The 25,065-nt window shown below is 43.9% G+C and overlaps 1 protein-coding gene across 1 annotated transcript in view; it reads left to right on the forward strand.

Moving 5' to 3' along the window:
- SLC16A2 (solute carrier family 16 member 2) overlaps positions 1-24,639 on the forward strand; it is a gene marked incomplete at its 5' end in the record, with an annotated part of 85,736 nt that extends 61,097 nt beyond the window's left edge. The window contains 5 exons of the mRNA XM_019540460.1: positions 12,269-12,413; positions 19,186-19,648; positions 20,465-20,608; positions 22,502-22,730; positions 24,212-24,639. Of these exons, the coding sequence (XP_019396005.1) occupies positions 12,269-12,413; positions 19,186-19,648; positions 20,465-20,608; positions 22,502-22,730; positions 24,212-24,432 (1,202 nt within the window). The remainder of the gene's footprint in view (positions 1-12,268; positions 12,414-19,185; positions 19,649-20,464; positions 20,609-22,501; positions 22,731-24,211) is intronic.
- Positions 24,640-25,065: the final 426 nt, after the last annotated feature.

Consider the following 25,065-nt stretch of genomic DNA (forward strand, 5'->3'; position numbering starts at 1 on the left):
TTTGACCCCAGTACTCTTTCCTGCCATGGCAGGGGGTTGGACTTGATGATCTGCTCAGGTCCCTTCCAACCCTACTAACTATGAAACTATGAAACATTGGGACTTATTTTTCACATCAGCTGGTATCCTTTGCTTAGTGATTTTAAAATACATTGAAATGGCAGCCGTAGAACAAGCTCTCCTTCCTGAGGAGATGGGGATGTTCAGAGAGAGCAGCATTTGCCCAAAACAAGAAAAGGAAAGGAGCTCCCTCGTATTTTATTACATGCGTTTTACACTGCATCCTGCTGTTGAAGCAATAAATTCCAAACTAGGATAGTTGGTTTAGAGTTGTCTTTAATTATTGCCTGCATCCTTGGAGGGAGGGAGCTCAGACAGGAGGGAATATGATGTTCTAGGAATCAAAGCGCAGCTTCGGGTTTAAAAATTCTGAAATCCTCCTTAGCTCCAAATCAGAAGGCTCTTGAGACAGGGGAAGCACGGGAGAGGCTGTCCATTTTTATCATATGTTTGATGGGCTCACTTTGCATTTACCTTCTGGGAAGCAGTTTAATTCTTTGTATGTTTTTTCTCCCTGTGTTTTCCAAGAACATGTACTGAAGATTGGGGCCAAAGCCTCTGGTGCATTAACACTCCTTTGGCTTTCACATTCTTCCCTAATAGTCTGTAATACCATGAAGAATGGGGCATTGAAATAGTTCCTTAGACCTACTTGGCCTCATGCTGATTTGCAGCAGGCTTCGGGCTGTGTTCATTCCTCAGCAGAACAACAAGGGTTGACAAGTTAACAGGGAAGAAGGTTACAGAGTGGAGTCACTGCTGCAAGGGGAAATTAAGCCAAATCGGTTTGTGGTGGTTTTTAACACAATGAATGTTAACGATCTATAGTGTCTAGTATAACTACAACTAGCTTCCCAGATATTCAGAAAATGGGGCACCTTGGCTGTGGTTTTAAGAAAGGGAAGCTTGTTTGGGGGTAGATGAATGTGGATCTAAAAGATAAGTTGAACTTTCCTTCCTGTACTCATGAGGCTTGTACTCCTGAGGTTCAACTATGGCCCTCAGAGTTGCTCTGGTACTTGGTGGGTTGCTGCCTTGTCTCTGGGGCATGAGGGTGAGGTTGGATCTAGTGAGCAAACAGTTTTTGCCAAATAATTTATTCTACATAAAGGCTATTTGAAACTCTGTAGAGAGGGATTTTGAGGGCTTAGAAAGTCTTGGCTGAATGGTTTTGTCATGATACTTAAAGACTGCTGTGGGTGGGCAGTGTGGAGGGGCAGGGTTGGGGTGTGTATTTTTTACTATTTAAAAACTTGCCTCCACGGTGCTAGAAACCTCAAACCTACAGTATTGAATAGAGGGAATTCAGAAGGAAAAACTGACAAGCCTATTTTCACAGGGGAAGCACCAAGGTGCAAGAAACAGGCATGTTGCATTTGTAATGTTGAAGTCCAAGTTTAAAATGGCAGATGGTCCAAGTTACAAGTACATTGTTAAATGGGATCCTTGATCTTGGGGACTTTGCCTTTATCTGTGTGCCATACAAGGAACACACGTTAAGTTGTTACATGTGTGAACCTTTTAGGCTGTAATTGGTGACGTGCTCGAGTCCCTGAGAGTTGACTTTTCCTGTATCATGCATAGAGTCACTGTCCCATTGCGAGGAAGACAGCACAATGGGACCTCCTCTGCGTGGAGTGCTTGAAGTTGAGATTCAGGCAAGCTAAGCCTCCTTTTGGTCACAAAGTACTGGAGTGTGGCGGCAGGGCAATTCACACATCTTATTGCACAGCTCCAGGGGCTTGCGTTCTAGCCCAGTCAGCCCCACTGTAAATGGGCACCTGGTTATTCAGGCTGGGAGTCGAAGGCTGCCAGAGACAATGATTCCTGCATCACTCCTTTGCATGCCAGTGGCTATGGAAGTGTTTTGCCTTAACCACACTAGCCCAACCAACTGTTAGGCTCAGGTGGACCTCTTTCATCCTGTCTTTACTTGGATCTGACTAGTACAAACCCTAGTTTTATAGGGCCTCATCCAGTCTGTACTGGAGTTCATGGGAGAACTCTTAGCGACCTCAGCAGGGCCCTGGGCCCTACAAGCATTCCCTCTTTTCCTTCTGTGGGAGGGCAAATGACCCAAGGAAGGACAAAAAACTATTACAGCAATGCTTTCAGTGGGAGCAAGGTGAAACATCTGCTAGGATTCCCACCCAGAGGGTGGTCAGTTTGGCAGTTGTTGTTAACAAAACAATTATGATTCATTTAGTACTGACACTTCACTTTCCCAGGCCTGAAGTGCAAAGTTGTGTTGGCTCTCAGGCCACCTGGTGTCCTGATTGCTAAAGATATAGCTAATAAGTTATTACATATCTGTCAATCTGCATTGTGCACTTTTGTGTTGAAATTGCAGCATGAATGCTGGTTAATATCTACTAGGTAAAAGTACATGGCTTAGGTAAATTTAGGAAGGTACCCAGGGTTAAACATCCCCTGTGTACTGAATGATTGCTAGAAGATAAGGGAGTCTTTGATGGTATTCAAGGACAGGTGGGGGAAGAGTCACAAGAGGGGCAGGGAAATACACTGGTCTTGAGCCAAGCAAGTTTGACTAGTATGTAACCAGAAATGCACTTGAAAAATCTCATTTTAAGTCCTGGGGGCAGCCGAGTTAGCTGTAACAAATGCTGCTTTCTCCTCTCAAATACACCTGTATGGAAAAGGACAAAATTAGAGAGGAGGGGTGGCTTGGCCTGGAGGATATGGTGCTAGTCTGGGACTGGAGAGCCTGGTTCAACTAGTCTTTTCAGTAGGACCTTGGCCAGATCAGTCACTGTGTCTCAGTTCCCCCTCTAAAATGGGGCTAATCATGCTTCTTCACCCAGGGGATGTGGAGGACAGATGCAATAAAGATTTTGAGGTTATCAGATACTGTGGTCATGGGACTGTGCAAGTGCCTAAAATAAGTGGAGCAAGGGAGGAAATATGCCTAGACTCAATCAGAGCAGTGCTGTCTGTGGAGTTACTCTCTTAGCTGATCTGTAAAGCGTTATTAGTTCAAAGGCAAAGGTCAGTGAAGTAAAACCATGTATAATGGGCATGCAAGTGTTAAGTATCTCGTAGGTGACTATCATGACTAGCAAGGAGAAGGAGATGGTAGCACTGGACAAACAGATGGTGACTGCATCCTAGATACTCATGTGTTTAAGACTTTCATATCCACACTGGAAGTTAGAAATGGAGAAAGAGCTACTGTCTTTTGTGGACATCTCCCTGCAGTGCACAAATTGTTGATAGTAACACAGCAAACTTCAGAGTAGATGCATTTAGCATGTGCTAGTGAGGCCCATAGTGTGAATTGGCAGCTCCACTCTTTTTTTCTAGCTTCAAATCTAATTCATACTAATTTATTTTGTGTTTTGCCAAGCCTCTTTTAGCATCACTTTTTCTTAGCGAAAACCTACCACCTTTTCCATAGCCATGCCCACTTTTTGGCATCTATGTGTTATCTTGCACTGAGGATGTTTGGGTCAGAAGCCACGTGTCCCTCTCCGGTATAATATCACCTGAGCTTGTGCAGCTTCCATGCTCCCCTTCCCCTGTTCCCTGCTCCCTGCAGCCCCCTTTTCCAAGTTGCACTTTTCTGCCTGCTTGCACTCTGGGTTAATTAAATTATTCAGGCTTCCGGTTTATCAGATGTAGAAGATTGTCAGTCCTTTTCCCCCCCCGCCCCCCCCGTTCCTGTTTCCTGTTGGCCCCTTCAGATTTAACTGCGTTCATCTAGTCCAGCAAAACTGAAAGCCACTCAACAGAACGCCAGAGAGAGTTCTGCTGTAGAAAACTAAGTTAGCATTTCTCCATCTGCTGGGGTGAATAATGTACATGTGTCCGGATGATGTACCAATGTAAATTACTTCAGAATCAGGAATGGGGAGCTTACACAGTAGCTGCCTCTTTTAGTGTCTTACCACTAAGTGTTAGAGGACCTGGAAACAACTGTTTGTTTAAAGGCAAACTGCTACCCGAGATGTGAAAAAAAGAAACCTAAATCAGTACAACTTCCACTGGTAGTCTCTTACTCCTGATTCTCTCGGGGTTAATTCTCCACTGAAGTTGGTTGCTCCAGAGATGAAGTACCCAGTTTTACATAAGCTGGGCCTTGCCCTTTCTTTACATCATTGATGTAATTTCGTTGCCACCTGTCTGTGCCCCCCCTCAGCTAACCTTTTCCACACATGCTATCATCAGCCTTTCCTTTCCAGTCCTTTCCAATTTATTCTGTTTGTTCTGTTTTTGGGAAAGAAATCACAATTTTCAAATCACACTGAGATAAAAATGGATCCACACTAAAAGTCCACACCTGAGTACTCCTGAACTTGATAGAAGTTTGGATACAGGCCCATGCTTTACACATCAGATCCATCTCTACATTGAGAAAGGAAATCCTATTCTAGTTAAGATTGAGCTGCTGTTTCATGCTGGCCTGAGTTTGTAGTCTGCTAGAAAGTAGACAGATTTCCACCAATTCATTTCATGCCAGGCCACCAAGTAGCTGTGAACGTGCAACCATATTTAAATGAAAGTGCTTATGATTACCTACTTGAGTGACAAGACCCACCTTTATAGTAGTGTTCTGAACCTACTCCCCTCATTACAGTATGGATCGTTTCTTATATTTAAGTCGTTGTCTCGTCTACTCTTCTTTCCTTTAAATTTCCCGTTGTTGCTTTCACCAGCTCAACTGAAGAGCCACTGTGTTGAGAACCAATATGGATTGCTGGACTTCAAGCACTGTCATCTAACTGAACAGAGCAGAACTAGGGCATGAAACTGTTGGCAGCTGCCAGCATCTATATCTTACTACTACACCTGCTCCTGGTAGCACCAGTAGCAGCTGTGGGAAATCTTAGTAAAAACTTCCTACTGAGGACAAAGCCTAAGACAGGATCTGAAGTCATCAACCAGTTCTTGTGCAATCCATATTGTGGTTTTTGGGCCGCTGGGAAACTGCAGAGCTGAGATGAGCGTCCTTTCCCTTTGTTTCTCTGGAGATTAATTTGTAAGGAATAAATAGGCTAAATTTACTATACCCTACGGTATGATTTTAATGATGTTTTTAAAACATTCAGAAAAACAATGAGCTAAATACCAGAGGGAATTTGGATCCTTCTAAGTGATTACATTTTTTCCCTTTTGTGTTTTATCCTCATTCAAGGGTGATTTTCTGTTGTGCAACTTGCTAGTCTTGTGCTCTGCCTTTTGCAGCTCAGTTTCTGAAAGCCAGAGCTGTTTTATATTATTGAAAGCCTGATTGAGCTGAGTCCATAAATCAGGCAATAAACACATTGTTGCATTATCTCCCTTATGGAATAGATGGTTAGAAGGACTTGTCACTTCTCTGCATCACATACGGAGAAATCCACCTCTGTTTTCAGGTGCAGGAAAAATTTTGGTCCAGGAATTCCCCTGGCTTGTGTGTTAGAAACAACTGGTGTCCCAGCCATGATCAAACTCTCCCTGATAGACTAAGCTTACTCTGAAAGAGGTCCTCCAAATCACATGGGGGACAGGGTTGGCACTAGCACTGCCTGCCTATCCTGTATCTCTCCCTGTGAACTTTATTCAGATGCCCACTGCAGTTATTCTACCATCTTCTCCTCCCCCACAGTGTTGTGGGAAGTTGTATTGTTTTGGGGGCTCCACCCGTTCCTGTTGGTTGTTAGGTAGGGAGGAGCTGTGAGGAAGCTGTGATTGTCCCCTTGGCAGCCACGTTACCATCCTATTTGCGGTGGAGAGGGACGCCGGGGTGGGATGGGGGCCGGGGGGAGGGCAGGAATGGACATGACTTTTTTCTGCACTGCTGTATGGATTGCATCTGGGCAAATTGCTGTTCACTCTCTAAATCCTCACTTTAAGAACATCCTGCCTGTCTTGGCAAAAGTTGGGACTGTGATTTTGCGTCTTCAGCCAACACTTTTGAATCAGCGATTCGCACAGGCTGCTCTTTTCTTTCACTCTGCGGGTAGTTTCTGCTGGTCTTGACAAGCAGGCTTAGGTAAAGCAGCAGTCATTTTAGGAAGATACAATTTAAAATAACTCTGTGATCGATAATCTTTAGTGAGAGTTGCCCTGCCTGGCTGCTGTTTTATTATCCTCTAGCAGAGGCTGTCATGGCAGTTGGGTGATGGTGTGCCGACATGATTTTGCTTCATTTGTTAGTTGATGCCAGTGACATTCAACCTCCAGCTGGCAGTTAGTGACAGTGAAGCTGTGCCCATTGAAGTATGACCAATATCAGGTGCTAAAAAATCTTAAATCATGTCTCTCCAGACTCCCACTCCCTGCATTGAAAAAAAAAATGAGGCTGTTCTGAAGGAAATATTTGACCAAAATGTGTGTGTGTGTGTGTGCGTGCGCGTGTGTTCATGCACACAGTGATATTATTTCCTGGTGATTTAAGACATTGTCCTGCAGGGATGGTGATGAGCAGAGCTCTGACACAAAATTTTCAATTGGAAATCATAGTCTTGGCCTGATGACCAGCACTGCAGAAGGAGCAAGCTATAAACATTTATTTTTAAATTAACTCACTTCCCGGCATATGAAACCCACATTCAGCAGTATTGTTGCGCTACACGTGAAGTGCCAGGTGACACGCACAACATGGTTTAACATACTGAACCTTCCTTTGTCATCCAGGTGGCATGGGGGTCTTGACACCGCTACGAAAGGGAGCGCATGTCCAACAACAGAGTATTGTTCTGTCTGCTATTTTGGCAAGCTGTCTTCAGAAATAGCATGCGATCGATCCCAGTTCTGCCTTTTGAACTTGGAAGATACCAAATTGAGAACTGATGGTGCTTTCACCCCCTCCCACACTGTGAAAGCTGACTCCAAAATAAACCCACTTAATGTTCATTCCAGTAAATGTTTGAACTTGAAATGTCTTGAGATTAATCCAGTCTTAACCCAATTCCTATCCAGATTTTGTAATATACTTAAATTAATTCCAGTCTAGTCTTAAATGGGATTTTGTCTGAATTTTCTACAGCATGCTTTAAACTCCAGTTGATCAGAGCGTGTTATCAGTATGACTGTTGTGGGCATCCTTTTGTTTTAAATAGGTTACATCAGTGGTCTGCAACCTTTAAGAAGCTGTGGGCTGGAACGAGTCAGCTTCGGTCTGAGGTGGCTTTGGTGGTATGTGAGTGCCAGGAGGGCTTTCCCTGCACCTGTGCTGAAGCAGACAGCTGGGAGCTGCACCCACACCACCATTGCTCCTCCAGCCCCTCCCTTTCACCCAGCTGCATGCAGGCTCAGCCATTGGGGGCTGCAGCAGGGCTGGGGGAGTTGAAAACTGCATCCATGCTACCACTGCTTCTCTCTGCTGCCCTCCCCACCCCACCCCACCTTCCAGCTGCAGTATGGGCACAGCTGGAAGCTGCCTGGTACAGCGCCCCCTGGCTGGAAGCTGTGTCTGCATTGCAGTTACGGGGAGGGGAGCAGAGAGAAGAGGCAGTGGCATTGGTACATGGGGCAGAGAGCTGCACCAGGCCTGGGCAGCCTCCAGCTGTACCTGCACTGCAGCTGGGAGGTGTGGGGGAAGAGGGAGAGCAGGAGGCATCAGTGCAGATCAAATTTGCAGCTCTCCAGCCATAGTTCAGTCCCCCACCAGCTGGAAGCACGCAGTTTGTGGGGTGGGAAGGTGAAACACTCTAGGAGAAGCAGTGACAGCATGGTTGTGGGCAAAGACCTTCAACTCCATGGGCCAGATTCAGTGACCTTCAACTCCATGGGCCGGATTCAGTGACTCTGCAGTCTACATGCAGCCTGTGAGCTATACATTGCCATGTTGCCAACCTATGGATTACATAGCTGACGTGGCAAATGTTTGAAAGGGAGAGTGGAGGTTGGGTTATGTCTGGGATTGGAACTGAAGACCCAATTGAAAATCCACTGGAGTCCAAAGCAAGACTCCCCTTGACTTCCAATGAGCTTTGTGTCATGCTTTTGCTTTGCTAAGTTCCTTGAGAGATGCCAGGTAGGATGCTGTCCTGTACAGCAAGCTAATGGAACCCCATTCTTTTCCCATTAATATCAATAACAGGTCTCTCAGTAAATGTTTTACTGGGCCCATAGAGGCTGGTATTTCCAGGCTGCAGTGTCCCAGAGAACCATAACAGAGAATTCTTTGGGAAGTTTTAATTCTACATTTCCAAAAGCCAATTCTGCTTGGCTCCTTCAGTGTTCATACCTGTCCAGTCAACCCCAAAATGAGAGCAAGTCTAGGCATCAGTACCCTGCCTTACAGTCATATTTTTGCTATCTCAGTTCTGGGTACTCTCTCAAATCTTTTCATTTCCTTGGACCTTTCGCTGTGCTTCTCTTCTGACCTCTTCTTGGACCTGTCAAGGTAAAATCAGCACTTATTGCTGACAGGAGCAGCAGCAGTCTTGAGTTCAATTGCTGCTGTCACAAGAGAGACATCAGATCTGTTCCCTCACTCTTAAGCATAGTACTCATTTTAAAGTAAAAAATAAGAATGAACTATTAACCCAGATGCCCTGATTTTTTTTTTTTTTTTAATACTGGCACACAACTAAAGAGGTCAGAGCATAGCTGTGGGAGCCAGTAGATTTGTTCTCTTGCCCTAGCTGCGTCATTGGGCAAGACACTTAACCTCATTCTCCTTCATATGCCATGTCTATGAAATGATGGTAGCAATAATCCTTCCCTCTTTTTCAAAGTAACTGTTAGGTTTTGTTAGTCAATTTTGTAAAGAACCTTGAAGACAAATAGATTTCTAGAAACAATAACTATTTTTTATTTCTAATTTTATCTGGATGATTTTTACCAGAGCATTCTGTGTTCATCACTTACAATAAGGTGTTTCTCTAAGGTGAAGTAATATATGACAAGGGATTTTTTTAATGAATTTAATATACATTTTTAATTGGCCAGCACTTCCTTCACAAAGCAGAAATTTTAGAATTTCAACAAAGATGGTACCAAACTTCCAGACTGAGGTTTTTGGTCTCTTCCATCCATGCAAATACAAATTTTGGAGGCAGCTTTGGATACCAGCTACTCATGTCTAAATTCAGAGTAATTTAGGTCAGAATCTGTCTTGTAAAATGTAACACCTGGTGTGTGCTTGCATTTCCATGTTTCTTTAAAGTAAATTTCCTAAAAATAACAGACTTCACACATGATGGGGGCATTTAATATTGTACTGCAGTAGAAGAAATATTTCTGAAAATATATTATCCAACTTCATGAGCCTTTTGCATTTTGGCTCTTCTCCCATCCTCCACTCCCTCTAGCAGTTGTTTTGGACAGCTCTTTGGAAGGATGTCATCTAATGAAGTACTTTTATTGCACTATGTTTATAACCAAGAAAATTGGCTGTAGAGAGAGTCTCTCCAACTGCCCCCTCTCCTCCCCCCCATTTTAATTTTGTTTTGTTTTGTTCTGCGGTCAAATGGGAATACATTCAAACTAAAGTGTGTCCCAGATAACTCCTGCTGTGCTTCAGTTATTCTCTACTTTTTTGCTCCAATCTCAATTTACTGAAAAGCTTTTGAATAAGTTAGTTCTTGAAAACCTGTAATTCATTTGGAAAGATTAACTCTGCTCTGCCCCGAGAGTGACCTCTTTGGAGGGTTTTTTGGGGGGGAAAGAGGACAGAAGATGCTGTTATGTGGGAAGGATTTTCTTTCAATAGGGACATGGCTATGTTCTGAAGCACACATGGCTCTCAAAGGACCAATTGCACTGGGTCTTAATTGTACATCCAGATGAAAAGGTTTGCAGAACAGCAACAAAAAAAAACTTTCCATACTGAGTATTTGCTGAAGTCTGCCTTGCAATGTAACTGGGACCATTTGCTGTATGTGAGGAAGGTTTTGTTTCCTGAATGGTCATGTTGCTACTTCAGTCATTATACTCTAGAGCCAAGCACTGAGAATTGCACACCCTGGGAAGCTGAGACCAGCTATGCAGAAATTTAATTCCACTCCTGCACGCTGTGATTATAGATGAGAGATCCTGCAGTAATTTTAAAACATGCTTTATTACAAGCAGTCAAGAAGTAGGTAGCTATTGCCATATCAGCGCTAGATGAATTATCCTAGCATGTCAGGGCAGATACATAAGAAGGCATACAATTTTAAGTACTTAATGAGTCCAGATATTCAAGAAAAAGTATTCATATCCTGTTTGATCAATAAAACAGTTCAACATCGCAGAATGTCTGTTTCTCTCTGTAGAAAAACAGCTAGCCAAATCCATTAAGTATATTAATATTGCAAAGGGCAACTCTTGGAGGTCAGGATATATTGCTGATAAGGTCTTCATGACCTTATTTTTTTCAGCCTGATGTATCTACCAAGTCATATCCTTGGCTGATGCGAGCAAGTGTGGATTTGTTGAAGAAAATGGAACTACCCCAGTTTTGCAAGCCAAGGTCCTTTTTCTGCCATGATCATCCTGACAATGATCCTGACAGATTTCTTTCCCCATTCGATGGGCAGCGACTGCAGCAAGGTTTTTGCTGTGACCAAGTGCTGAAAAAGGCACCACGCAGTCAGCACCCAAGACCTGAAGTTACAAAACAACTGTCTTGGGCATTGTGCGTAATCAAACCTGGGCACTGGATGAGGTGGAGTGCTTCCAAAGACATAGCATGGAATCAAGGAAAAAAAAACTGTATCCTGTTTCAGTTTCACATGGAAGCCAAGCTGATTTGCTGTTCTGAGTGCTTCACTTTGCCATCTCGCTTCTTTATGACATAATTTGTGACCTGGCCATTGACTTACTGCAGAGTAATTATTCTTCTCATCTTTACCCTTCCTTCCTTCCTTCCTTCCTCAGAACTCAGTGCTTTAAACCAGGAGACCTTCCCAGTCAAGGTGTAATGTATTCATTCTGTGGTGCATTTCCTGTTTGGTCCTCATCAGCAATGACAGACAGAGATTGTATTTTAACCTATTGCTTTTCTAAATCTACTCTTCAAAGTTGTGACAGGTTGAAGAGACCTTTTTAAAAGTTCATGGCAATCAGGCCCCAAATCATTCTTTAAGCAACAAATGCCTTTTGGAAAAAAACAATAGTTGCTGTAGGTAAAAAGAGGAGAGAGTTGGGGGGAATTAACCTGTTCAGAATAGGCTTAAGTTTCTGCTGATCATGGTTCCAAAGTGTCTTGAAATCACCAGAAAGGCTCCTACAGACATGAATGGACTTTGGGTTATACCTTTCTCTACAAAACCATGTATGTCGGACTTCTGTGGTAACAACTTTGTACATGTTTCTAACCTAGCTATATGCACATACAGCACATTTACTTGTGCAAGGCAAGGTAACATTGCATATATAATTTTAGAGCACAACAGTGGTACAATGCTAGTCAGTAAGAACAGTTCTGTGATGTGTGTGTTCTCTCTGATTGCCCTTGGACTATGCCAGTGTCACTCTACACAGCTTGGACTGCACTCTTTTAAGTGTTGCCATGTCTCTGTTTTTTATTTCTCATTGATGTCCAGTTCCTGTCATTTGAAAGTACTGAATTGTTTACTAGCTTTTGTTTCTCAAACCGATGCTTGCTGCAATTAATATCTCTGTTGTTCCATGCTGCTCATGGAGTAGGGAAGAACTTTGCAATGAAAAAAAAAATCTTAAATTACTTTTTAAAATATCCTCCTGTCACACAGGGATGTTTAGCAATCTTTGGCCCTTTCAGGAAGCAGGTGGTAAGGGATTGTAGCTATAGCTGACAATATAGGGGTAAGCATCTTGAGATATCAAGCCCCAGTCTAAGATGTAAGGGCCTCTCCTGGGTCAAGGGCTGCATCTGTCTATGCAGAATTATCTGGCACACAGCAGCTCAATCAGATGGAAAGATGAGTATACAGACTACAAGGTAAGCTAGATGAATACCAAGGAATCTAGGTCCCTACTGTAGAATATACAAACTCAGCAAACAGCATCAACTTAAACACATATCCCTTCTGCATGCCCTACACCAAATGTCCACAGGTTCTGTCCACAAGAGAAGTCCAGCAAGGTCAGTGAAAGTTCAAGCAAGCATGCCTCTAAAGGGATAATGTCCAGTTTTGAGTGGGGAGTGTAAGGACTGGCTATGTTTAAAGAGATGGGCCTCTCTAAATTAGCTTCTGCTGACAAAATCCTCCTCCCTACCCCACTGTTTTTTCTCTCACTAATGTAGGTTTATAAAGCAGTTTCTGATCTTTCGCTTCCTTTATCTCTTTTATAGCATGGGTTGGAGCCCTGGCCATGGGGATGATATTCTTCTGCTCTCCCATTGTGAGTATCTTCACTGACCGGATTGGCTGCAGAGCAACGGCAGCCTCAGGTGCAACCGTCGCCTTCATTGGACTCCTCTCCAGCTCTTTCACAAAGTAAGGGTGAAATTTTGCCTTGAGGAGACATGTAATTTCCTGGCAAGCTGCTTTCTTCTGTTAATTGTTCTTTAATAGAGCCTTTTGGCAAAGATCAGGTGTGGTTTCATTGCCTGGAAAACACTACAGCTCACGTGTCACTCACTCGTTTGCTTGTTCACTCACTCACTCTTATTTAATTCCCTCTTCCCCGCCCCCCCCCCAAAAAAAAGTTTTTTCTTATTCTTATCTTTAAGCAACAAGACACAAACCTTAGCCTAAGTTCCTCTAGAGCAGGGGTGGGCAATTATTTGGGCCACTTACGTTTCAGCGAGCTGTTGTAGGCTGTGTGGGGGGAGAGGTGCTGACCTGGTGCCATGTGCCGGGGGTGCTGGCAGGGTGCACTTGGCTGGGCAGGTGGGGGGTTGCATCAGGGAGCAGGATGGGCAGGCAGAGCTGGGATTGCAGGGCAGGGAGGTGGAGCAGAGCCATGATTCACCCCCTGCCCATCCCTGCCCAAGGAACCGGTGCCCATTGCAGGGACGTGTGGGGAGCAGATTATGGCTCTGCCCTGGGCCCTGACCCCACACTGTCATCACCCTGTGATCCCAGCTCCAGCCCCTGCCCATTCCTCCTGGTCCCCTACACTCCTCCCTGCTTACCTGCAGCCCCAACCCGTGTGCCCAGCTGACTGCGCCCTGCCCACGGGGTGCTGGGCCAGTCTCCCTGGAGCCCCTGCCTATCCACCCACTACATCTGGCAACCCCAGCATTGGGTGTGGGGTGTACTGGCAACAACAACTGGGCAGGGTCAGTGAGCCACCGCCACAGGGGCTGTCAGTTAGCCAAGTCCAGCTGCCATGCCACCCCCACCCTGCCAGACACCCAGGGGCAGTGAGACCACACACATGCATCATGGCCTGGGCTGCTCCCCATGCTTGGACCAGGTGGGCCAAGGGACTGACTGGAGGCTGGATAGTATCCCTTGGTGGGCCGGATTCAGCCCACGGGCTGTATTTTGTCCACCCCTGCTCCAGAGCTTGGCTGCACCCAAAGATTCTCCCCACGGGAACGCCTGTCAAGAGGCTCTCAAATGTCTATGCTCCTGATTAGGAGTTTGAAGGTGTCCCTTACCTGGGAATAAAGTAACTCAGCAAAACAGCTCTGTGTCTCTATACAGAAGGGTGCACTCTGACATGTAATTGTACAGTTAACCTACAGACAAACATTGTCAGACTAAAAAACTTAGTAAAAAAATTATAATCCACCTTCAGCAGGAAGAGTGAAAAAAATATTTGGAATTAAATTTGACCATGTAGGTGTGAAAGAGTTAATATCTTCTGCTAGCGTCTAAGGAACTGACAGCTGTGTTATTAGTCAAAATGGAAGCACAAACTGAATGTTTCTGGGTTGTTTGATTATATATACAACAGAAAGAAAATAGGGGAATTTAAATGCATTTTGGATTGGAAAGTGTTATTCCATTGGAATGTTTTGCCTTTGCAACACGCTGTGTTGAAAAGGCACAGAAGTATTATTCTTTTGTCAGTACTTTTGAACTTTTGTGGCAAGTCCTCTTCCATGTATCCCATGAGGACAGTCATTAACATAAGGTTTTGATACATTGATTTGGCTCTCTAGAACCTCAGACCTGATGCAGCCCTTCATTTCTGGAGATCAAGGAGGACTGCCAAGTACATACGCCTGTATCTCCACTCTCCGTAGTATCTGAGGTTCCTAATTTAGATGTTGTTTATTTATCTATCCTAAAGCGAATTATCTTTGAACTTTAGTCAAAGCCGACATGAATAAAAGCATTGTTGCGGGTCTTATTTCAGCCAAAACCTATATGGTTTAAATTAAAGCACTTCCTGAAATACTTCAAGCCATGTTTATTTGAAGGAAGGTGCCTTATCCCCAGCTTTCTCCTGCACCACTCCCAGAGCTGGAAGACTTCACCATGGGGGGGACGGGGGCAGCGAAGATAAAGCAGAAGCCCAGAACAGCAGCCTTCGTGCCAGCCTCTCCTGTCTCCTTTCTGTGTCCGGGTGGGAAATGATCCCAAGGCCATACCTCAAAGAGAGACTTGAAACGGACATTTTAAAATAAAGGAGCAGAAATCTCCGTGGGAAACTTATGCCACACAATCCAAGTGCACTGAGGAGGCCACCCGCTGTTCAGTGAAACTACGGGCATACAATGGCAGGCGTGCATTGCTGGCTTCAGCACAGGACCACACAGCAGGTGTTGCCAAAAGTTCAGGGGCCGTGTTTGGTCCCATTCCAGATCAGCGCATAGAGGAGCTTTGGCCTGAATTTCAGCCATTTGTTGGCCTGAATTTCAGCCAATTTCAGTATATTCCTTGCCCCATCCCCCACAACCCCTGCCCATAACCAGCCTATCTTCTCACAGCCACACGCATGCCCATCCACCACTGAGCAGTACCAGAAGTCCTTGTGTGTCACAGAGTCCGGTTTCCTAACAGATTGTTTTGCGTGCCGCAGCCCTGCAAAATGTCCTGGTGGTACCGATGCTACAAGTCGGATCCTTCTGCTCTACAGGCCACGTCTACTATAAAGCTTGACCGGCATAGCTATCTCTATCCTTCGACATTTTTAAGAGTAGGTTAGACAAACATTTATTTAAGATAATTTAGGCATGGACAATCCTGCCTTGAGCAGTGGGTTGGGCAAGGTGTCCTGCTAAGGTCCCTTCCAGCCCTACTTTGGGTGTGAAAAACATCCCAGCTACACCAATAGAAGAGAGGTTTTCTTAGCTTAGGTTACATTTGGAGAGGTGGCACAGCTAAGCTAGGGTTAGAGGCGCTTCTGTTACTGTACGTTCTCTCTCTGTGATTAAGAACTCCATAAGCTTAACTTTCAGGCATAGCTTTAGCAAGCAGATACTCTACTGTAGATAAGCCCAAGAGCATGAACTGCAACCACTTGATATGAATACAAATCAGTGGCAGGGTTTTGGGGGTGGTTTTTAGAAGCTGATTTCACTTCATGTAGAAAATTTACACCCTGAGAGCACCTGTCCAGTCCCAGTGGGACTGATACATGGGAATTCATGGCGATAGAATAAAGGAAAATGAACTGCAGTTGTGCATAATTTCAGACAGTTTTACTCTGTAATCCCTTTTTCCTTTCAAGCAGAAGTTTGACATTTCCTTTCTTCGCTTGTGAAATGTTTGTGCAAAGCAAAGCCGGACTTCAGACTGTGCCACTTGGATGGTTTGGAGTTTTGTTTGGTTTTTGTTTAAAAAGAAACAAAAATAGATCCTTTCCAGGAGGGAACTTTAGAGCTAAACTCCATATTTCCTACTTTCATAGTCACAGTTTAAATTCCTTTCAGATGTTATGTAAGGGTAAAATAAAAGTCCTCTGTATCTGTCCGGGAGGGTGTGGGGAGGGAGTGTCCTCTTTATCAGACAGCCTTAGGCAAAAGTGAACAGAAATCAGATGAGCAATGCTGCTTAGCTTGGCAGTCCTCCATCTCATTCATAAAGTCCAATTTTAAAATTTAAAGTCAACAACTTTTTGCTATCCCATAACAATGAGTAAGCTTTTATATAAGCCAGTCATAGTCCTCAGTTTCAAATAACATGTGCTGTAGGTTGTATGCACATAGCAGCTCCTGTATTTAGATGCAGCGGTGGTTCATCTGGTCAAAGTGCATGGAAACTTGAGTAAAGAACTGCTAGTCTATTCCTCTGCTAGTGCAGAATTGTTTCTTACCCTTTTGGGTCTTGGCTGGGGCTTCTAGCAGTCTGCATGTCAGTGTCCTTGACAGGGACCAGTGTCCTAATGTTAATGCACCAAGTTGTGCAATACTCAGTTGACTTTTACTTCATTTTATGCCTTGATCAGGATATTTCTGTTTTATACATAAGCACAAAACCACCTTGCAAAATAAGATAACCAATTTTAAGGCAATTAAGGCAGGTCTCCCAACCCTTTTTCCCCCCTTTTTTAATACACCACATGTCCAAACTTAGTAACATTTATGGAAAATTGGGTTCACTGTGTTCTCCTCCTCCTTGTCATAGATTTCATAGACATTAGGGCTAGAAGGGACCTCACAAGATCATCGGGTCCAGCCCATTGCCCAAAGAACAAAAAGTCAGCAAGAGTCAAAGGATCCCAGCAAGATAAGCATCCAAATGTGTCTTAAAAGTGTCCGCAGTAGGTCCTTGCACCACCTCTGGGGGGAGTCTACTCCAGGCCTTGGGGGCTCGGACAGTAAAGCAGTTTTCCTTTATGTCCAGCCTAAAATGGTTTTGCAGGAGTTTGTGACTGTTGGACTTTGTCATCCCTTGGGGTGCCCTGGTGAACAGGCATTCCCCATATCCTAATGCACATCCCTTATGTACTTGCACTTTGGTCATGGACGCTTGCACTTCAATTCCCACTCAAGACTTGAGAATCCCATTGATACAGGTGGATTTGAACTAGGATTGTATTTCCAAACATCTATAAACTTGGTGGATCTAGCATGAATCTGCATCCACGCTTTGCTTATATCTCTATCTAAGCTGCTCTAAAGTGCCAGATGCAAACATCCTTGGACTTCAGAGCGTCTGAAATTCAGATCCAAACCCTATTAAGTCAGTCTGTGTTTAGTGTATGGCACTGATGACATACTTGTAGTTGGACAAGTGGTGTATTAAAAAAGGGGGGAAAATGTTTGGAAGACCTACCTTAATTGCCTTAAAACTGGTTATCTTGTTTTGCAACAGGCATACTCTTAACAGTAATAGTACCAAGGCTACCTCATCTCTTTTTCTGGTTTTCTGGTTTTGATGTCTTTTAACATACATTGTTACACTGTTCCTTAAAAGCTGCTGCTACTGCTGCTGTTCTAATGGGCTCTCTTACAAAGAGATAAACATCAGCTATGTTTAACGTTTAGGTTTTTTCACAATTTTAGCTGGGGTTTCTTGAGCAAAGGCAGGAAACAAGAATCAGAAATGTTTGGTATTTCAGTGGGGCTATCTCCTTCCATCTGTCAAACCTCTTCTCTGAAGACTCAAAACTTTCCATCCTGTCTTTCTGCCTCTGTAGAGTAGTCAGTTTTAGGGGCATTGGGAAGGGAGTTACTTTTTCCTTGAGGGCTACGTAACCCCTTTTCTACCTGATAAGTAAAAGAGCTTTCTTTCAGCTCAAGAAATAGTTGCCTGTCGGCTTTGTTGCCATCGATACTGGTCTCTGTTCCCACAGATGAGCGTTTGGGTCTGTGCTGTTCATTGCAAGTACACGCAGTAGGTGTTTTGGGGGTGCAAGTTATCAAAGGCAAAATGATATTACAAGAATTCCACCAATGCCGGGATGTGGTGTTTGAACACAGGCCACTTTTGATGGGAGTCTGCTTTCCTAACCAGAATACATTTTAGGAAGGAAAAAAAGTAACCACAGAAAGCAAGAGTTGGGCCAATTCCTTGCAGAGATAAGAAAAACAAAAGCATTAACCTCTCTTCCCCCACCCAAGCCAGCTTAACAGCAAGGAGAGGAAATGGAAAATCCTGCCAAAGGTTACAGGGGCTCTCACACAAGAGTCTGTGGGATATTTTAACGCACATGCAGATGGGACCTGTGGTTTATTGTCCCCAGTCATTCAAAATTAAGCTTGTTCCAGAGCTTGAGTCTGCTTTATCCCATCTGGGACTGTGGGCATGGGATAGTATGGCAGTATGAGTGCAACAGAGAAAACAGATGATCCTCTAGTGTCTGTATTCCACATTCAGTGGCTGGGCCCTAGACCGCAATGTTGTCTGCACTCTCAGGTTTGTCCTTGAAATAGTTGTGTGAAGGGCAGGGGAACAGCTGTGCGGTGATTACTCATCTGTCCACCTGATGTCTCCTGAGGTTTCTCTGGTGTGGTTTGGCTTTGGAGGAGCTGGACATTGGTTTTTGTGCCAGTCATTTGTCTTTGAATAACGCAGTATAGCAGTTGTGTCCTGCTTTGTGCTCACCTAGCTGGAGAGACAGACTCTGTAATGGAAAAAGTGAAATGTTTATAAACATTTTCTCAGTTTGCTGTCCAAAAGAAACAGAACAGCAAGAATCTTCTTACCTGCTTTATTAATAACATTGGCATTTAAAGACAAAAAAAAATCAAACTTTCCCCCCCTTAAGGATTTCAAAGCATATTTATATGGTCATGTCACTGGCTGCAGAAAGGCAGCCACCCCTGTAGTAGGGTATAGCATCTGGTTAACAGCTCACAATAAAACTTCAGGGTAAAAATGGAAAAATAACAACATCCAGTTGAAACTGGCAAGGGGTTTAAAGGAAGCAGCACATTTATTACCGAAACTGGAGTTTGGGCAGGAACACTCCACTGTTCTGTTCTGGAACAAAATGCCAAAGGCTGTTTTAGCGGTCAGGCCTCCAGCTTTGAAATTAGGGATGGCTGAATATTTTCAGTTTTTCCATTTAACAAAAAAATAACTTTTTTCACAAAAGAACTGTACGTCTAAAAAATAAAGAGGATTCGAGTTCCATATACTGCAGCAGGACCTCACGGGAAGTGTAATTCAGTTGCCTTTTATTCCTGTTCTCTATGGAGAGAAGCTAAACTTAATCTACCATGAGATTTTAGATGCTGCCTATAAAATGGAGACAATCCTTGCATTGTATGCTTAGATTGTAAACTCTTCAAGGCAGCTTTTACCTATATGGTTTCTGTCACAAAATGGGCCTTGATCTCACCTGAGCACTCTGGGCATTACTGGAAGATAAACTATAATAAGCTTGTGCTGTTTAACAAAGCAGATTTGTTTTTGCCAATAGGTCCCTTGAAGTCCGCTACTTCACCTACGGGATCCTCTTTGGATGTGGCAGCTCCTTTGCTTTCCAGCCCTCTCTGGTAATTCTTGGTCATTACTTCAAACGGCGCCTGGGCTTGGCAAATGGCATCGTGGCTGGCGGCAGCTGCCTCTTCTCAATATCCCTTCCGTTCTTTTTGAAGACTGTCGGTAAAGCCATTGGGCTGGCTCACACTTTCCAAGTCCTCAGTGCCTTTATGTTTATCCAGATACTTTTGTCTCTGACTTTCCGGCCCCTCTTGCCTCCTTCTTCTGACTCTCACCAGGACGGGCGAGATAAACTGGGCAGCCGGAGCATGAAACAGCAGTGCGGGAACCAGATGCAGAATTATTTCAGCATGAGGGTTTTCAGGAAAAAGACCTACCGGATATGGGCTTTTGGAATCGCCACTGCCGTCCTGGGATACTTTGTACCTTACGTGCATCTGGTGAGCAAGAGGGAGTGAATAGGAATCTGTCTCTGTGCAGCTAGTCTGTTCAGCTAAAGCCCCTCAACCTGCCTTGCATTTTGGCTGGTGATCTTCAATGCTGTTGACCAGTGCTAGTACTCAGCTGGAGAGTGCATCATCACAATGTGTAGTGGATGCAGAGGGAAATGGTGGGTGGGTGGGTGTGGAAGAGAGATTTCTAATGACGTTCCTCCTTCCAAGGACTCTAAAAGGTGAGGAAGGATACTGAAGGGCAAGTGGGGACAGAGTTGCAAGGGGTCACGTAGAAGAGAGGCTGATGCAGCAGTTTCCCTGTGAACAAGAATAGTGAGGGGAAGAGGCAGCTTTGGAGCATTTCACTAACAGAGCATTTTGACTGCCTGAGCCCCCTTCTGGACTTCATCTGTGTAAGTCATGGCGGCTGGGCAGCTACTGCAGGTCAGTAAAGCTGAACAAGTAATCCACCAATGTGGAGGTGGGGCACATGCTATAGTTGGAGAGCTCATTACTGGAGTGGTCTCCAAGGCCTTTCACTGATACGTTGGGCTTGAGGTTGGCAAGGGGGAGGGTGTCACTGTGAGCTATATTAAGGTCCAGCATATTGTATTTGTGTAGCATAGCAGAGCCGTTCTCTAATAGCAGTTAATCCTTTGAAGGGAATTCCACACAGTTGTAGTCAGTATCTAGTTACAGGCATTCCTCTTAGAAATTCTTGGTCTAATGTTTAAGACAGTCCCAGTCAGTCTGTGTTTTTGGTGAGTGTAATTAATAGGTTTATTGAGGCTTAATGGCACTATTTCCCTCTATCCATCCCAGATTAAGTATGTGGAGGAGGCATTTAAGGAAAACCAAAAGGATTGGATTCTCTTGGTTTGCCTTGGAGCCATGTCAGGGCTTGGCCGCTTGGTTTCTGGCCGGATTGGTGACTGCATTCCTGGGCTGAAGAAGATTTACTTGCAGGTATGCTATGCTTCATCTTCCACTCCGCTCCTCTCCCCCATACAAGTGCATGCTAAACATGAAAGCTTTACTACCCTGGGATGACTTGCCCACACAAATATCAATATATGGCACTTAGTGCATTTCATCCAAGGAGCTGTTCAGGCTTTCCACCCAATTCGTTAACCCTCCCAACACCCAGGAGGTAGTTAAATATTATTGAAGGTTAAAGTGAGCCATAGAGAAGCTGTATGCTTTACTCAATATCTTCCAGCAAGTCAATAATGGAGACAAAAATAGAAGTTGAGAATCCTGACTCTGATTGCTCCTTTCCTAACTGGTGCCATTTTCCTCTTTGATTTGCTAAAAAAGGCTTCTGAAATTAGGTGACTAGTCCATCAGATAATCCTTCTTTTAAAGGCCTCCCTCCAGATTAATCTAGAGTGGCCCTCCAAGTAAAAACATGACTGAATTCAAAGTAGGGGGCAACATCAGTGTCATGATCCATATTTCTTACTGTAATTTAAAAAAATGTGGTGCCAGTATCCAAAATTAGGGATGGCCTGTTGCTTGTTTGCCCTCACAGTTCTGGGAGTTGCAGAATGTCTAACTCTGTGTTTTGGGATAACTAGCTTGCTAGAGTTGCTACCCAGTGCCCTACTCTTCCTAATTTTAGGCCTCAGTGTAAGGGGTAAGAGAAGCAGATCCTCTGGCTTCTCTTGAAGTAGGACTAAAGTTAGCTTTTTTAAACAGTGTTTTGTGAGTCAGTCATCAATGTAGTTCCGTGTTGTCGTTCATTAAAATTATACAGTTGGGTCTCATTTCTAGTAGGATGGGGCTCTAGACACCTTAGTTAGGGAGCAGGTAGCATTCCTGCCTTTTGTTTCCATGGTCACATAGGAAAGGAAATACTATTGTTTGTTCTTCAAAAGAGAGAGCTTCCCCAGACTAGAGCTCTCTCAGCAGCTTCAGGAACCGGGCTGTTCTCATTTACTCTTTCAGCCTGGACACAGAACCTAGAGCATGTAAAAAGATGGCAGAATATGTTGGATTAATTATAAAAACATTTTTCAGGTCACCTTATTGATGCCTTTTGTAGCTGGTGATGTTGCTAACATTCAGTCAGATCTCTTCTGTCCTGGGGTTTCCTTTGCCTGTATGTTATTGCTCTCTATTATTACCACAAACCCATCAGTCTCTCTATTGAAGTGCTTATGATGGCTCTCCTGTTTCTGGGTTACATAGCCTCAAGCCTGGCTGCTGCTGCAGTTCAGAATGCCTGACCTATTCCTTTCCACACAGAACACTTTTTACCTAGGGTCAGATTTCCAAGGGGTTTGGGAGCATCAATGTGTCAATAGGCAACATTTTCAGAGCAAGTTAGGTACTTGATTTCAATAGGAGCTGCCTGAAAATCTTGCTAGATGCCTACCTGCATCGTTGGGTATTTCAGGACCTTTGAGGATCTACTTAAGGCATGAACATTGAGCACTGCAAGGTATGAGCAAGATGATGCAGCTGAAAGCAGCATGTCCAGGATAAAAGAGTGGCAGGCGAATGAGAGATTGAAGTGGGAGGGAATATTTGGAGCGGCCAACAGGGCCGGCCATTCTAGAGAGAGCGAAGAATCTGGAAGGGAGACAAGGTGCTTATTATATATAAGAAGTACAGGATTAGTCAGGGGACCGGTCATAGAAAGGATGGGCTAAGGGTGGGCTTCTACACTACTTACATTATTTGTCCAAAATGAGCCCTCTTGTCTTAAAGAAATGTTTTCAAATTACAAGTATGAAATTACGGAATGGATTCTTGTATTTTTTCTCTGAAAGTCCCACAGCCTTGGACTTGCATTAAGAAGCCACAAGTTCATGGTTTATCAGTTACCTGTCTAATATCTGCACTTTGACTCTTCAGGTTGCCTCCTTTATGCTTTTGGGCCTCATGTGCATGATGATCCCACAGTGCCAAAAATTTGAAGATGTTATTGTTGTCTGCCTCTTTCTTGGACTTTGTGATGGTTTCTTTATAACTATCATGGCTCCCATAGCCTTTGAGTTGGTTGGACCAATGCAAGCTTCTCAAGCTATTGGCTATCTCCTGGGTCTTATGGCCATCCCAATGACTGCCGGCCCACCAGTAGCAGGTCAGTAGAAGTGTCGGACTCTAGGATCACAGGATTTTATGGGATTGCATGTTAAGTCTTGCATCACAAATGATGGGAAGGCGGTGGTGGCTAGGGAAGAGTGAGGTATTGTTGGAAGAGGAAACGCATACTGTTGTCTTCTTCACATATCCACATATTTTGGCATAAACTAATGCATTATCTTAAAAATATTCTACATTTTTTCCACATTAATTTTAGCTGCAGTATGTTTACAAATAAGACTTTTCCTATGATGTAATGGTGTTTTTCTTCACATGGGGCAGCTGAATACTGAAAAAATTAACAGAGTATATATCATCATCCCAGCAATTTAAAAAATAGTTTTAAGAGCAGATGATAGAATTAGACAGAACAGGCTAATATCAAAATTGATCGTGTTTTAATAAATATTTCATAGATGTGTGTTAGCCTCAGTTATTTGAAAAATATTTTAAATTAGAGCTCCATAGTTACCACTTTTTTATAACATGAAATTTAGAGCTGAGTTTTTGGCAGAGGGTACGAATCATGCCTCAAATTACTGAACAAAATGTAAAGATTAGATATGGGGTCATTATCCAACAAACATCAGCATACTTGCTTAACTTTAAGGACTTTGAGCTTATTTGTGTTTAAAGTAAAACACATGTGCAAGTTCAATGCAGGAACATGCCCTTGAACAAGAAGGGCAGCTGAATTTGGTAAAACAAAACAAAAAAAGCACCATCAGTGCTTATGCTTCTGGGCATGAATTGATGATTCAGCTGGTGTTGAGAAAAGACTGTCAGCATCATTACGCTGCTCCTTAGAAATATCCTGAATTGGACACATCACACAAAACCATGCAATCCCTATGTTTCTACATGCAAGAGAAATCTTGGAATTCTAGGGACTTTCCTAACAGCCTCAAATGATGATGAAAGTAGCATCTCCAGAAAAAAAAAGTCTGGTCATGTAAGAACTTGCTTGAACAAATGGTATTGCACAGTTGGTCTGAAGGAAGTAGCGTGTAATTGATAAATGTCCGTACTTGGTTCTCTCTCCAACCAAAAACAACCCCAAAACAAAACTAGCATGGACATCCATAAGCAAACCCTATGTTACAAAGAAAGGCGTTTAACATTCAACATGTTTATAGGCAGCTGGTACCTTTTTCTGCTGTATATTTGTTTATCAATCTAGTGATAAGAAATTGCATTTGCAGTATTTGATTATGAAACGTTACCTTGATTTTTATTTCTGATTCTGGTTTGAGTCTCAGAATCTTATTTCAGTTGTAGTTAAATAATAATTAGTATCTGAAGCTGTGATCCTTAATTCTGATACAAACTCTTAAAATCCTGGGTAACAGAGCTCCATTCTATGAAGCCTAGTTAGGGTGGAGCTGGAGAGGGCCCAAGTTGTCTCCTCTGTGGATTTAGGAAGACTTAAATTAGCCATTAGTCTAAAGTTACTACAATCACAGTTCTTCTGTTTTTCAGGATACCTCCATGATTATTTTGGGACTTACCACCCATCCTTTTACTTTGCTGGAATTCCCCCAATTATCGGGGGCCTGGTCTTGTCTGTCGTGCCGCTGGTTCATCAAAGAATGCTCAAGAAACAGCAGCCGGATTCTGGCAAAGACAAAATGTTGGTTTCGGAGACCGTCATGAATGGAGAGCTCCTTCCAGGCTGTCCTACCACTGAGGCACACATATAAAGCCTTCTTCCAGTCCCTCACTCCCAGAGACGCACATACACATGTATACACTGTGTGACACCAGCATCTTCCCCCTGTCTAAGCACAGGCCCTTTTTTAAAAGGAGCATAATCCTGTGCAGTTGCAGATGTGCTGCAATATATTTGTTAGGGCTGTGCGAAGCTTCAGGTACTGATTTGATTTGGATGAGATTGGGCCTGATTCAGCTGCCAAATCTCCAAATCTGAATCAAATTGGGAGACCAATACAAAGGTCTGAATTGATTCGAAGCCTCCGTATCGATTTGGAGGAGATTCGGCAATTCAGGCAGTCCCCACTTGCCGCGCAGGGAGCTGGACCCAGACTCCATGCTGATAAGTAGGAGGCAGGGGGGAGACCTGGAGGAGGGGGCACTGCTGGCACTGCTGCAGCGGCTGTCAGGGCTTTTGGGGCCTCATGGCAGAGCCCCCCCACACAATGTGGGGCAGTGGGGGGCAGCGGGGATCGCTGCCCCACCTGGCAGGAGCCAGTGAGTGCAGGGCTTTTTTTTTAAAGAGCTGGGATGCTGGTGCTGGGCAGAGCAGGGCAGCAATTGATGGGGTTGGGAGAGTGGGCGGGGGGGTGGGATCTGTTTGATACGGGCAATTCGGCAGC

Source organism: Crocodylus porosus, unplaced genomic scaffold (genome assembly GCF_001723895.1).
Source record: "Crocodylus porosus isolate Cpor-Errol unplaced genomic scaffold, CroPor_comp1, whole genome shotgun sequence".
Lineage (NCBI taxonomy): Eukaryota > Metazoa > Chordata > Crocodylia > Crocodylidae > Crocodylus > Crocodylus porosus.